The 14,823-nt window shown below is 45.9% G+C and overlaps 2 protein-coding genes across 2 annotated transcripts in view; both read left to right on the forward strand.

Moving 5' to 3' along the window:
- fundc1 (FUN14 domain containing 1) overlaps positions 1–14,823 on the forward strand; it is a 497,656-nt gene that overhangs the window by 132,286 nt on the left and 350,547 nt on the right. The window lies entirely within an intron of this gene.
- Positions 1–14,823, forward strand: part of akap11 (A kinase (PRKA) anchor protein 11) — a 33,434-nt gene that overhangs the window by 15,147 nt on the left and 3,464 nt on the right. Inside the window, exons 7-8 of the mRNA XM_054747217.2 lie at positions 5,252–9,413; positions 9,522–9,662. Coding sequence (XP_054603192.1) covers positions 5,252–9,413; positions 9,522–9,662 — 4,303 coding nt within the window. The remainder of the gene's footprint in view (positions 1–5,251; positions 9,414–9,521; positions 9,663–14,823) is intronic.

Consider the following 14,823-nt stretch of genomic DNA (forward strand, 5'->3'; position numbering starts at 1 on the left):
AGTAGATTTCTTACATATACAGATGCACATTAGGAATGGGCGATAGGACCTCAAATCTATGTTGCAATATATTTTGAAGCGCACACGGTAATGATGTACACTCACCGGCCACCTTATTGGGTACACCTTTCTAGTACCACTTTCTAGTACTACCGCTCACTGGATGTTTTCCCTTTTTTCAGACCATTCTTTGTAAACCCTAGAGATGGTTGTTCGTGACAATACCAGAAGATCAGCATTTTCTGAAATACTCAGACCAGCCAGTCTGGCACCAACAACCAGAGGTGGAAAGTAACGAATTATATTTACTCACGTTACTGTAATTGAGTAGCTTTTTTGTGTATTTATACTTTTTAAGTCATTTTTAAAATCTGTACTTGTACTTTTACTTGAGTACGTTTATAAAAATAATTGTAATTCGCTACATTTTAAATCATATACGTTACTGAGTAAAAATAAATTATAGGCTTAGTAAATTAAAAATATTATGTGTAGCAGCATCGGAACAGGAAGAGACACCTGCATGAGCGCCGCATCTAAACCGAGCTGAGGAGGGGGTTTACACTTGATAATGAGGACAAACAGCCATTTTTACAGCAGGTTTGTTCAAAAACATCAGTTCAGTCCCTGTAATCCACTCGCTGTTCACCTCCTCTCTCCCTCCTCTCCTGTGAGTTGGAACCCGCACCTTCGCGCACCGGTGTGACATAATCAGAATTCTGCTCAGTTCGGTAGCCGGACTCGGTTCCGTGTTTGAAGTGTGTTTCCCTGCCGCTACGCACGGAAGCAGCAAAATAATGTTTAGCGCTCCTAACAAGCTCTGCTCATAAAACAGAAGACCTGCATGCCTCTGTGAGTTAAAACATCCTGATGCTGTTCAGGTGTAAACATTGTGCTCCATCCCTGTGTTTGAACTCAGAAGATGCTCCTTGATGCCACAGATATGTGATGATTTAGCTTGTTTCTTTATTTTACTCCAGAATAAGAGATTAAAGTATTACTAAAGCAGTTCAGTTAAATTAGTCATTCAGATGATTCTAACATGCTGCAGTGTGTGTGTGTGTGTGTGTGTGTGTGTGTGTGTGTGTGTGTGTGTGTGTGTGTGTGTGCGTGTGTGCGCGCATGCGCATATGAGCGTGTTGTGAGCTCGGTTTGAACTTCAGCGGGTCGTCTGGATGCAATGCGTTGCCATCATGTGATTGGCTGGTTAACCAAGCTCCCATAATTCCGCAGCAAATATGAAGCCAACAAGGAAGTGGCAAAAATTGCAGTTCCACCCTCATCCACTAGGGGCTGGCTGCAGAAGAGAGCAAATCCTCATTGACTCCCATATTGAAAATGCCCATCTCACAGCAGAAATAAACATGTTTACATCCTGCTTCTAAAATCATTTTAGGTTTAATAGATGTAGTTTACATTAATGAACACTCTGAGGGGGGTTAATTTTTTTATAATTCTTCTGTTCAAGTGGAATTAAATGCTTAAAAATCTGAATAATTAAAAAAAATTATAAAATTCTGTACTTTATTTTGCTGGTTGAATGGGGGGGCGGGCTGTGTCATTTAACTGCTTGGTCAAACATGTTGGTGGGGCTACATAAGGAACTTGAGCAGTGCCCGGCTTCTCCTGTCTCCTGCCTGAGAGTAGAAGAAGAAGAGGAAAATATCTTTTCTATAGCGCCTCTCAGGATAAAAATCACGGGGCACAGAATTGCGGGTGGCTGGCTGTTCCAGCCACCTGTTGGGGAAGCGAGCGTCCATTTAGTGGTTCCATTAGAATACGCTGCTTTTTCAGGGAAGTTGAGGCCGCGGTGAGTTTTATTGTGCAGACCCTGGTTTGGACTCCCTATTAGAACTTGTTTTCTATTTTAAGGTGGAATGGAATAGCCGTACTTGTTTTCCTGTGTCAACACACTCTCCTTGTAGGTTCCCGTTACTCACTGGTTTTGAGTACTAGGGCGAGAGTTACTGGAGGCCAACACAGCTTACTATTATTTGGGTCCTATCAGGATTAATTTGCGCCTCTGTCAGCAATGTGGGCGGTGGTAACTAGAAAATGATTCCCGCTAGGTGATCAGTCTAACCTGGATTTATCAATTAATCTAATTGAGCCACCCTATGAAATGGTTCCTTCCCACGCTAAACAGAGACTTTTTCACACGTGCAGAACAGAGCCTGTTTGAACCAACTAACCATTATGGTTTATAACCCTTAGGATGTCCCGCTACAATAAGGAGGAGGAGAGGCTAAGCTCTCATTACCTAAGGTATCTTTTCTTATCTGTCACAACCTGTTACAAGTCCTGGAGTACAGGTACAAGCAAATAAGGTGGCTTACGTCTGCTGCTATATCTGGTCGGGGCTCCCACTCAAAGGCTAAAAGAGTCCTTTAAGAATTGAGAACGAGGATTCTTTTTCCAAAAATTTTATTTCAAAATCAAAAAATGCAGAAAGCGTAAAGCTAAGACTAAATATCCCCTTACGAGGATGCTGCTTCTAAATCTCTCCCTGAGAACAACTGCTCTCTCTTACTCCTCTCATCAACTCTAACGCCGCAACTCCTCCTAACTGCTCTTATATATCATTCTAAAAACTGCAAAGCAAAGCATTTTCCATTGTATAGCATTTTCATGTTGCAAGCACTTTTCAGAGTGAAGCAATTTGCATTACATATATCAGCCAATCACAAAACAGCAAAACAACTTGATCATTATAATTTGTAAGATGGTTTCAGGTTCACCCAAAGTTCAAACTTCCCAACGGAGGACTTCACATCCTGTGATGCTTCCTTCAGTTGGTCCACTTCTCGTTTTCACCTGCCTCGATTCCACTCGCATCAGCAGGCTCCCGCTTATCTTTGCTTCCCTTGTGACCTCTCCCTTTGTGACCTCTTCCTTCGTGACCTCCTTTATTACCTCCTGTGGTTCTGGCATGCGGGGGCTTGCAACACTGGTATTTGGAAAACAATTACCTATTTATTTTCAACGAACTGGGGTACACATGTGCAATTAAAATACAGTAAAACTTCATATACAGTATGTGTATTTTTGGAGGTGTTCTTACCTTGACAGCTGTAGGCATTCCAGGCAGTGAGATGTTTTTTCTGTCCACCGGGGGTCAGCATTGGGACATCACACCGACTTGTGGAACTCATGTCACAAGTTTATCACTTCTGTTGATCGGAACACTGAGAATGAACCAGCTAAAACCTGTTAGAACAAACTATAATCTACTACAACAAGTTAGAACCAGAACCAGAATTATTGTCTTTTTTCATCAATAACTCACCTGAAGTTTGTCCAGATATATTTGCTCAAATGTATGCGGATGATGCAGCTATGTATACACAAGCCAAAAGTGTCCAGCAGATGGCAGGAGATCTTACAGCAGCTTTAGCACTGACGCACAGCTGGATGAGGGACTCGTGCCTCATGTTGAGCACCACAAGAATGCTCTGCATGTATTTCCCAAAACATCCCTTAGACTTGACTTCAGTAACATGTTTCTGGATGGAGTGGAGAGTTGGCTCCAGAATGTAAATATGTTGGGGTCATTCTAGACCCAACGTTATCCTTCACATCAGTAAAGAGTTGTCATTTAATCAGCATTTCCATCATATACGTAGTCATTTAAATATGAACGTGGCTAAAACTTATTTTTACTCTATGGTTACCTCATATATAGAAACAAAACTATTGAAAATATTTAAAAAGAAGTTTAAAAACTTCCTGTCACTACTGCCATGTGTTGAAAGCATAAACTACTGAACTTCAATAACATCATGAAACTTAAGAGTGTGTTTGATGTATGAAGCCCCAATCCCTCGCCCCACCACTACTAAAGGAGTTCATTACATGTAAAGAAAGCTCAAACAGGACCACTGGAGCCACAACATTAGGGCAGAACGTCCTCTCTGTCCAGGCTGGTGATTGGTGGAGCCGTTTTCCCTAATCCATCAGAGCACGCTCTACATTTGACTTGTTAGGGTTAAAACTGGTGGTATGTATGCGTGAGTGTAGAGGTTAAAGTTTTTATATTCAAAAACAGAATGCATGGTCTGCTTAAAGGGGCATTATGGAAGTTTGACAGCCAAAACATGTATAGAAATACCGTAATAAATTTCTTCTTCATACATTCTCCTGCAATGCCCTGGTCCTGTAGAATGAGCCCTGGCATTTTTACTGTGATTTCCTGTTTTTCTGTAAAATCACAGAAAAAGAGAGATGCTCGGGTCGAGCAGGCTGCTTCATGGGCGTTCACGCTCAGGCATAGCCCGTAGCATTTGCTATCAGTAGCTTCAGCAGCAGAGTGAGGTAGTGCCAACTCAGCGACTTTGTCGCTGTTCCTAACGCCTAGTGATGAACCTAGCTACATTTCTGAGGACCCTTAGCTACTTTCTTCTAGATATTTCCTGCAAATTAGCAACAAAATAGCCATTTTCGCTCCGAACCGTTCTTTGAACGTTGTTTTAGCTGCCATCAAGGATATAAATATTACAGATACCAAAGATGTCATTGGTGCTTTAGCTCACCTAGTTAGACGTTGGACTTTTGTGCAGGAGACCCGGGGTTCGATTCTCGGTGTGGACTGATGGCGCGGACATAGTTTATTTAGATTTTGTTTTTTACATTAATGGTATATTTTTTTACAGTAAGATGCCCAAATTTTTATTTGACACTCGCCGAACGGCATTGAATTCACAGATAAAAAAGATGTGGGTTCAACTTTCATTTTGGAACAATTTTTCAAGCAAGGGAAGGGAATGATCTGAGCATGCAGGAGGACTGACCCATCTTAAACCTTTGTCGGCTGTGCTGAAGAGAAAGGTACAGAACCAAATTATTTAATTAATTAGCTGCGTGTTCTCCTGTCCTCTGGGCCACACACACACACACACACACACACACACACACACACACACACACACACACACTCACTCACACGGAGCTGACTGTCTCAGCTGTTATTTTCGTTAAGGATTGTGCACGTACAGCATGCACGCCTCGTGCTACTATTGAAGCTGCCATTACGCTTTTGGCCTGAGGGGGCAATCACGTGCATAAAAATGCAAAACTCCGTAAAGTCCCTTTAAATATACTTTAACGGTATATGGATGTGTACCCTAATATGTTTGTATTGGCCCAGATGGAAACTAGCCTTAGGCTAAAATCTGGTGTGTTTACACTTATGCAGTGTTCATTAACATGCACTGTCCCAAAATAAATAAATAATAAACCTTCTGCCTCTCCACAGCTGGACCTCCCTGTTGTCTCTCCAGAAAGCGGGACGTGGCATCACAGACTATCCCAGCACACCAGAGGAGGAAGGAGTTGTCAGGTTCTCGTGTCATTTTTAGTTCCTCCAAGACACATTCGGCCATGTCCACGTCTGGACCTAGTGTTAAAGTTCAGAGGTCATCATCAGGAGTTGAGTCCCAGTGGACGTACTGTAGGCCTGGAGTTCATTTATCCTCCCCATCTGTTGGTGTTAGTGAATCTGAGGAGTCCGAGTGCTCCAGTCCTAGTCCAGTAATATTCCTGGATGAAGTGGGCTATCAGAAAAGCCTTTTGGCCAAGCTGGACATCCCCCAGATACCAGGAGGCCCCAAAGAGAAGGTTGAGGATTCAGACTCTGAAGTCAGTGAGTTTTTTGACAGCTTTGATCAGTTTGATGATCTGGAGGAGCTGAGCTCAGAGAGCTGCACTCTCACCCTGCCTCTGAACCAAACCAAACCCCCAACATCTCCAGATACATGTTCTGAGACACATTCCACAGGACCAGCATCCAAACACATGTCTCTTGGGTGCTCAACCAGGAACATGAATCCTCACTGCTTTGACCAGCCCACGCTCCCAGCCAATGTGAAGAAACCAACTCCCATGAAGCCTGGTTCTCCCTTCTCTCTTCATTCTGATGGGCTGGACTCTCCTTGGCTGGTGCAGACCCCCTGTGAGGACACTGGTGGCCCTCTCTTCAGTCCTGTCAGTTCTTCTGCTTTCAGCCCACTGGTGGAGTCTAGTGAACCACTGGAGGACAGGTCAGAGCTTCGTAAACCTCAGGATCTCTGCTCCCTCTATAACACTTACTCAGACTTTGCGAGCAACCTGTCCAAAGAGATTCTGGGATCTGTGTGTGGTTCTCGGTCTGCTGTGGACATCAGTGACAACAGGAATCTGAGCTGTGTGTGCCAGAAAAAGTTCCAGAACAACTCCGGATACCTGATGAAGCTTGCAGACATACAGGAGACCGTAACTGTGGCAAAGCTGCAGGAGAAGTCCTCGTCCCTAAAGGACGGCATTCACAGGTTTGCTTCAGACCTGGTGGAAATGAGCCTGGGCAGTGCTCTGCGAGACTTTCAGAAAGGAGTTAACTCCTGTACGACCACCTTGTGCCACTTGGCTGCCAGACTCACCTCCTCTGTTTTTCAGATGGCCTTTCATGAAATTGGCATGCGGCATGCCTACGTGCTGAAGGAGCGGGCCATTAATGGACTAGCTGGATTTCTTGTTAGCGAGGCTGTTGCAGGAGCTCTGAGGGAGTTTCTGACGGTGAAAAAGCACATTTTCCACAGCACAGTGTCACAGTTTGCTGCTGATCTGGCTGAGGAGCTGGTGTTTGAAGGCATCATGGAGGTGTGCCAGTTTTCCCATCCCTCTACCCCTCTCACCCCAGGTGAGTTGTCCTTTGGCCATGGACTGGAGGAGGAGGTGGTGGTGGTGTCCTCCTATGCTTCAGACCTCTCTGAGTCTGTTATCCAGGAGGCATTCATTGAGCTCTCTCAAGCTGATGTCACCTTCACTAGCCAAGCTGCTATTAGTGTTTCCCCAGACAACATCTGCTACGTTAGTGCAGAGAACACCAGCACCTGCAACACCTCTGCTCACCAGCAGGCTCTGAGATCCAGCTTCACTTCAGCAGAACTGGAGTCTGGACAGGAGGTCACTCGCACTGTGAAGAAGGCTCTCTTCACAGTTTCAGGTATGGCCAGCTGCATCCCCGTCCCCCAAGCAGGCCGCACCCTATACCTCTTCCAGGATCCAGAGGAGACTAGCCAGCAAAAGCCCACAACAACCACCAGCACCACCGTGGCTCCTCTCACCTCTGCAGCTGGAGAGGACCCCCACCAACAAAAGGAACCATTCCAAACCTACTCTGGGAACATGGTGGACCTGATCATCGCAGAGGCCTGTGAACTCATCACTGCCTCTAAGGTGAGGAAGAGTTTTGGGGATTGTGCAGATTTCCTAACCAAGACCATTGGAAGCCAAAAGCAAGACACTCTAGACACTTCTCTGAAGCAGCATGCAGACTGCGACTGTTTCAGAAACAAGTGGTGTGCTGGAGCCGACTGGCCGACTGAGCATGCAGCAGATGACCTCAGTCCTCCAGTGTCCTTCCAGACGGGCTCTTCAGACCGTGTCCTGGGTGAGGCCAGTCACAAGAGAAGAGCTCTGGCTCAACCACATCTGGTATTGATGAATACACCCAATGCACCAGGCACAAATGAAGTTCAACCGAGCAGGACTCCCACCACAGTTCTGAGTCCAGATAAGAAAGTGAGCGAGACTCCTCATACTCTCCGCTCCACCCCTCAACAGCACCTTGACATCTCCAAACAGAAGGAGCTCAAACAGTTTTCCAGAAAGCTGAAGACCAAGCTAGCTAAGGAGTTTTCTCCTGTAACGCCACCTCCAGCCCCCCATTCTCCAGCCGAATCAGGTCCTGGTCAAAGAGAAACTAACCCTCGAGTAGACAAAGCTGAATTCATGTCCAGCCTGATGACTTCTCAGTCTGAAAAGCAGGGCAGCAGTGTAGATGGTGAGGAGGAGGCAGGTGAAGGAACAAACAGGTGTGTAGATGCCAACAAGGGCCAGCAGGATTGGAACCAAATGTCTTCTCACCGGATGTCCAACAAGCAAGCAATTTTGTATGCTGAAAGGCTGGTGTGTCACATCGTCTCCATGGCGACAGAGATAGACAACCTGGGAGGATCAGAGGTGGACCTGAGTGAAGGGAGTAGCAGGAGAAAAGATGGTGTGGCTCAGATCTCAGAGAAGACCCTAAATGTCTTGTGGGATTATGCCGGCGAGGTGGCGGGAGAAGTCATCAATGATTTGAAGAAGATGATGAACCCAAGACATCTGTGTCCTCACCACAGAGCCAAGGAGTTGAGGAGAGCAAGCTTTGACAGAGCCAACCCTGAATGTTGGAATCACACACACCAATCCAGTTCAGGTCAGAGCAAAGACCAGGCTGAGCAGTGCTCCGCTGACCTGATAGCCCATGCTTCTGGGTCGTCAGCCTCCACTACACCCCCCAGCTCCAGCTCCCACCTGTCCTCGGAGTACCCGAGCTGTGAGAGTGTGACAGATGAATATTCTGGCTACCTCATCCGGGTGTTGAAAAAAGAGGACAGCAGTAGGGAGCTGGTCCGGGATCAGTATGCGAGCCGTTTGGCGTACCGCTCTTTAAAGCTAGGTCTGGCCTATGCTAGTCGTAAGCTCCAGCGCAGGTCCTCCAGCAGCCACCTGCGGGCCTCCAGGTCTCTGCCTGATGAATGGAAGACATCTGAGACCCCACCATCCAGAGATGGAGCTAGTGAGGGGACCTGGTGTTGCTGCAAGATCTCCCAGGCTCAGAAGAACAGGGAGTACTTCAATCTAATCAACTTTGCAGAATCTTTAGCTTACAACATCACCTGTGATGTCACACGCAAGCTTCACCTGTTTTCCGTTCGGCTTCCAAAGTCCCTGACTGACTCCTGCCTGTATAAGAAACCCAAGTTTGACAACATGGCTGATAGTATCGTGTCCCTCCCCCGACTGTCTAAGGAAAGCAGGAAAAGACATTACCACAGCACAGGAAGCCTGTGTGATGGGCCCGACAACAGCAGGGTCCTGCAGGTCATCGAGTATTACGGCAAGAAGATTGTGGAAGACACACTGAAAATGAGCCTGGCTGTCGGACACCCATCATGTGAACACCTGAGAAAACAAGAGTCCCACACACATTCTCACAGTCAGAGGTCGTCTGTGAGGCGAGATGGGGTTCAGACGCTGGAGGAGGGGCCTTGCCCTTACTGTCAGATCCAGGGGTGTCCGCACTGCAACAGACCTAACCAGCACCACCACCAGCCTTTGATCCAGAGGAGGTCACAAGAGTTGGAGTGTCATTCAGGGTTGGAAAACCTCACTGGTGTTCAGATTCCCAAAATTCTAGTTGACACGGACCACAGGGCAGCGTTTGCAGAACAGATGGTGTCTGTGGCGATGGAAACGGCTAAACGGGAGCTAAGTAACACCAGCCTTAACGCTGACAGTGGGATCAGCCATGATGGCACCAGCTATGCTGAGAGCCTGACAGCTGAAATCATGGCATCAGCTCTGTCCAACGTCTGCCTGGCTGCAAACCTCAGGTAAACCCACGCAAGATCCACACTGGGTCCTCTGCAGGTTATGGTTTGGGTTGATCTCAACCAGGCAGGTGCTGTTAATTCATCCTAATCTCTTTGTTCATCTCTCAGCTCTTTAGGTCGGGATGTCTGTGAGTCCAAAGTGTCTCAGCAGCTGAGTGTTGGAGACGAGAGTCTTTGCAGCTGGTCCAACTTGAGCTTTGAAGAGGATCGTGCGGATGACAACAGCAGCTTCCTCCATTTGAGTGACAGGTAGAAAACAGTTTTTTATTTCAACAGAACGATCCGGGTTTCAGTGTAGCTGTACTGGACTCTGGTCTTATAGCACAACATGTTTTTGAGTCAACAATCAACCAGAACTTTTAATCGCCATTGATTGCATGAGTTTCATGGTTAACCGATGATTAATCGCAAATTATTACACATTACCACAACTAATTGTTTCTAATCAGGGCTTAATTTGAGCCAGATCTTGCTGTACCAAGATCCGGGAACGGTCTTATTTTGAAAGGACCATTTCGGAAACTGTCTGCTAGGATACGGAAACTCACGCGACTAACTTGTGCTATACGCAGGGTTTGAATTACGGGTGAGCTGAAGGGAGCCCGGCTCACCCCAAGAGATGACAGGCTCCTCCTGGAAGCTCCCAGCTTCCACACAGGGGGAGCCCGAAACAGATCCTGGTTCTGCTGATATTACATTATTAATGAGAATTCTCCGGGATTATTTAGAGCTGAGAGGCACAGAGCTCTGATTGTTGATGCGCTCCAGACAGATGCGTCCTGAGCACGACCACAGCAGGGCTGCCAACTCTCACGCATTTCACCCTCTTCACACGCTCTCACGCCACACCTCCAGTCTCTCACGCTAACCCAGCGCCTGCGCTCCCCAAACACACATCAGTGTGTAGGGCTTCTGAAGAACCAGATGATATTGATAGCATTAGCTACTGAACAACAAGCACACAAACAACACATAAGTAATAATTAAACTGGCTTATTTCACACAGAATCCCATCTGTATAATCCAAGCCTTGTGCTTTCCCTGCTCTGGTTGTGAGACGGGCGGAGCGGTGAGCTCCACTGCTGTTGATGGGACGGGCATGCCCGCTTCTCCCAGAACCGTGAGCTGCAGCTGCGCGTGCCACAAACTTTACACACTGATTTTTTTAATGTTCATGGCATTACTTCTCACACAAAGTTAAGTAAAACAAGGTGCATGTGTGTGTGTGTGTGTGTGTGTGTGTGTGTGTGAGTGAGTGAGTGAGTGAGTGAGTGTGTGTGTGCGTGCGTGAGCGAGCGTGTGCGTGCGGATGCATGTGTATGTGTGTGTGTGCGCATGTGTGTGCATGCATGCGTGTGTGTGTGTGTGTCTGTGGGGCTTTAGGCCCAGGACAGTTTTACACCTCAGACCGACCCACTTTAGATCCAGACCTGTTATTAATATTATCACTATTCTTCACACCAATCAGAGCATCCTGTAATGTTCACACACTAGTGCGACAGACAAATCCTCAGTGCTTATCCTGCTCGACTTATCGGCTGCATTTGACACTGTCAACCATGGCTTCCTTTTGTCCGCACTCTCTAGCAAGGGCATCACAGCCTGCATCCTCCACAATAGAGAATGGACGGGAATCCTTGATTACCATGTTGACCACAGCGTTTTCCAGCATTAATTTTCTGGAATCTAATTAAATAATAGGTAAGGGGTTAGCCTATGAAACCTATAAAGAATAAAACTACTTTCAATACATTGGCTGGTAGCTGGTTGGTTGGCAGGACCTGCTGCAGGGCCAGGATGGTCATGTCATGCTCTAAAATGGCGAAGCATGCTAGATGTGTTGTTGCTGTAAGTCAGCTCCTTATCACACACCATGCACTTAACCTTTGATATGAAATAACATTAATATAAAAAGATGTGACAGTATGGGCATCCCATCACTGACACCTACGATTTATAACACGCACTGGCTACCAGCCCACAGAGATAGTACTTTAGCTGACTGGTTAGCGCGCCTGACTCTCATGCCAGAGATAGTGGGTTCAAACCCCGCCCAGGCCCTCAACATTCACCATGTCACAATAGGCTTTTACCAGTGCTATATTACTGAAAGGCAAATCTGCTAGCAGGCTAACGATTATTGTTTGTTTGATTCTTGCTGTCTTTGTGGATTATTTGTAAATAAGAACACAACAGCTTTCCGAAGCGTTGTAAAATCGAGCCACAAGTTACTGTTAATGAACAAATTCTATTTCCAGTTGCTATTGTATGGGAAAGTATCTCTGCTGCAAAGTCAATAGAGAGCTTTTCTGTTTAAGGAAATCTCCTTCTGCTAAAGGACAGACTTTCAAACAGTCACATCTGTAACAACCAAACATCGGCTGCAACTATGACCTCAGATAGGCAATTCATAATTTACATTTATAAAAAATGATAATAGTTTTTGCTGTGATGCAGAGCTCTAAGCCAGTGCAAGAGTATATCCCTCAGTTAATTCACACATTCTTCACCTTATTATGAGCGACCAACTCAAAATATTGCCACACTGGTGAAGACTTCCTTTTTCTTGCAGGCTCCATCTGTAAAAGTTGGATTGTTGGTGTTTAAACCTAGATTCTGTGACTGCAGAATAAAGTGCCCACACCAAGAGTGCATCACTGACATCTCATTCAAACAAACACCCACATTTTAACCTACTCCCAAGTGTGTCCTAAAAGTAAGTGTAACCTTTGGCTCACCTCAGAAGGCCACAAGTCAGATGTTCTACAGACTGACTGACTGCTTCACTCACTCACTCACTCACTCACTCACTCACTCACTCACTCACTCACTCACTCACTCACTCACTCACTCACTCACTAACTCTCACCTAACGCCAACAACACCACGCAGCTTATAAAGAAGCGACACGCTGGCCAAGCCAATGACGTCACCGGCACAAACCGAGGCCTCGGTCACGTGGTTCCCCCTTCCTGATACAAGCCTCGAAGCAGGGCTTCAATTGGCACGCCCACTTTTGCTAGACACACGCTCCGGTGCCTTGCTTCATTTTTCCCATCACTAACTCTCAGATTGTGAGAATACACGTAATAACCGCTTAGAGATGCGAAACATGTCGCTAGCATAGCAGCTAATCACTAGCATAGCAGTTTAACCATTTATATCGATATAAAGATAAAAAGTAATCTTAGTATCCAGATGGTGCCACTAGAGAAGTTAAGCATGGACTAGTTTTGGTACAGGGAAGAGCACAGCCTTCCTAGCAGGAAAAGCTGATGGACTATCTTTTGACCTTTGTTACACCCCGACGTGTGTTGGTGTGTGTGAAGAAGGGGTAACATAATATTTGAATGGAAGGAGGAGATGTTATAACCTAAATTTAGTGTTTTGTTTGTTAAAAAGAAAACCAAAAGTCAACCATCCTACAATAATAATCACATAAGGGAGGACAAGGAAACCCCCGTCTACTAAAAGCGGTAATGAAGGAGCGGAACATGGTTTATTTCTAAATCAAAGAGACGGCGGAATCTACTGTTTACCTGAATTAATCCCGCTATAATCCAGAAATAAAATAAACCAACTGAAGGTCACCAAGGGAGTGAGTTTAAAACGCAAATCACTTCTAACTCAAAACACCTTTCAGTGAAAGGGAGAGGAAAAGAAACACTGATGGCTAAGTGTAACTTAAATTCCAGCTGAAGCAGCGGTACGCGTTTTACTGAAGAGGAAATCTAATTACTGAAGGTAACAAAGCTAATTTCTACAATTATCAATGAGTAAACAACACAACAGACAGACAGACTATAGAAGTTTACTTATCTGAGATACAAAGCACTGTCACTAACAAAGATCACAAGGATCTGGAGATCAGTCTGGGTCTGTTGTCTCCCTGACGAATGAAACTCTGAGCCTATTCTTGGGTGTCTGATTATCTTGAGAGAGAGCAAGCTGAGCTCTCTTGCAGCAGCTGGTAAAGGGAGGAGCAGGAGTAGGAGGAGGAGGAGGTAGCACTGGCCTGTCGCTGTCCAGAGTGCTGAATGGGAGGACAGTGGCAGGGGAGCTGGTGCTGAAGGCCAGGCTGACGACTATACCGGTCTGTGCCATACTACTTTGTTTTATGAGATTTTATACTTTTATTAATCTGATTCATTAAGATTTTATGACTGTGCTTTATTATTTTAGATCTTTGTGAAGCACTCTGTGATTCTATGTCTGTGATGAGTGCTGTACCACTTACTTACCTGGCTGCACTGGACTCCCGCCGAGTCTCGGCCACGCCCCCACCTGGCTTAACCGCTCACCTGCTGATATGACGCGTTGGCGCTCAGAGCCATTTGCCTTCTTAACAAAACGTCCTCCTCCCCTGTCTTCTATTGATGGCGGTGAACAGGACATCCTCCTTCTGGGGTTGAGGGGGCGGTTGATCATTGCCTCAGTGTCTCTCGCTCGCTCCTCCAGGTGATGCCTTTTTCTAACAGGAAGTCTGGTTGAAATAAGTCTCTGCCCACGGTATAACTCACCCTTTAAAATATGCTAGCAGATGTCTTTCTGGACCATCACAAGTCATGTCTACACATGACTGGAAACCCTGACTAGGGATGATGTCTGGAGACATCAAGAAGAGTTCCCATCGGAACAATGAAAGGAGTCTCCATCCCACACCATTTCAGCTCGTCCCACTTTCAACCCGCTGCTCATTAAAATGGACCAGGACACCCGGACAGCACGCTGTGGACATTTAGCCAGGGACATGTGCCCACAGATATTTATGTTTGACGATGTAGCTCTCAGCATGATGAAAAGCTTGTTGTGGGAACTTATGCATGAGTGAATGTCAACACCGTTTACAGATATGGAGTGGGACGAAGCGCTCGTAAACCCACGTACCTGCTTCTGTCATGGTGTTTCTGGCTCACTGCCAACTTCAAAGCTATACTCACCTGCTCTCCAACACATGTCCATTCATTTAATAATTGAATTGTGATCAAACATCATACTGAATGTTGTTCGCTGCATTTTCAACATTTAAAAAGCAAGTTGCATGCTAGGAACTCTGTTCCATCCAACCAGTAATCAACGTGATGAGTGGTCAACACTAGTGCTAGAGCTGGTTTACTGTGATCGTGATCAAACTGGTCATTTGTAGTTTGTTTTTATACAGTTTTGTAGGGTTTTAGTTCCATTATCTCCCTGAAACATGGTGCCGAGCGCTCCTACTGTGACACCCCAGCTGTTTTGTTGTTAATGTGGTGTCATGGACAGCTTGGCTCTGTTGAGGGAATGCAGAGCTAACTAACACAGTAAGCTAGGTATTATTTTATGAGTGTTTTCCTGAAAAAGCTCACGCGTTCCACCATGGTGCACAGATTAGGAACCCGCCCTGTTATCCTGTAATCTGCTGGTTCAGTCC

Source organism: Nothobranchius furzeri, chromosome 14 (assembly GCF_043380555.1).
Source record: "Nothobranchius furzeri strain GRZ-AD chromosome 14, NfurGRZ-RIMD1, whole genome shotgun sequence".
Lineage (NCBI taxonomy): Eukaryota > Metazoa > Chordata > Actinopteri > Cyprinodontiformes > Nothobranchiidae > Nothobranchius > Nothobranchius furzeri.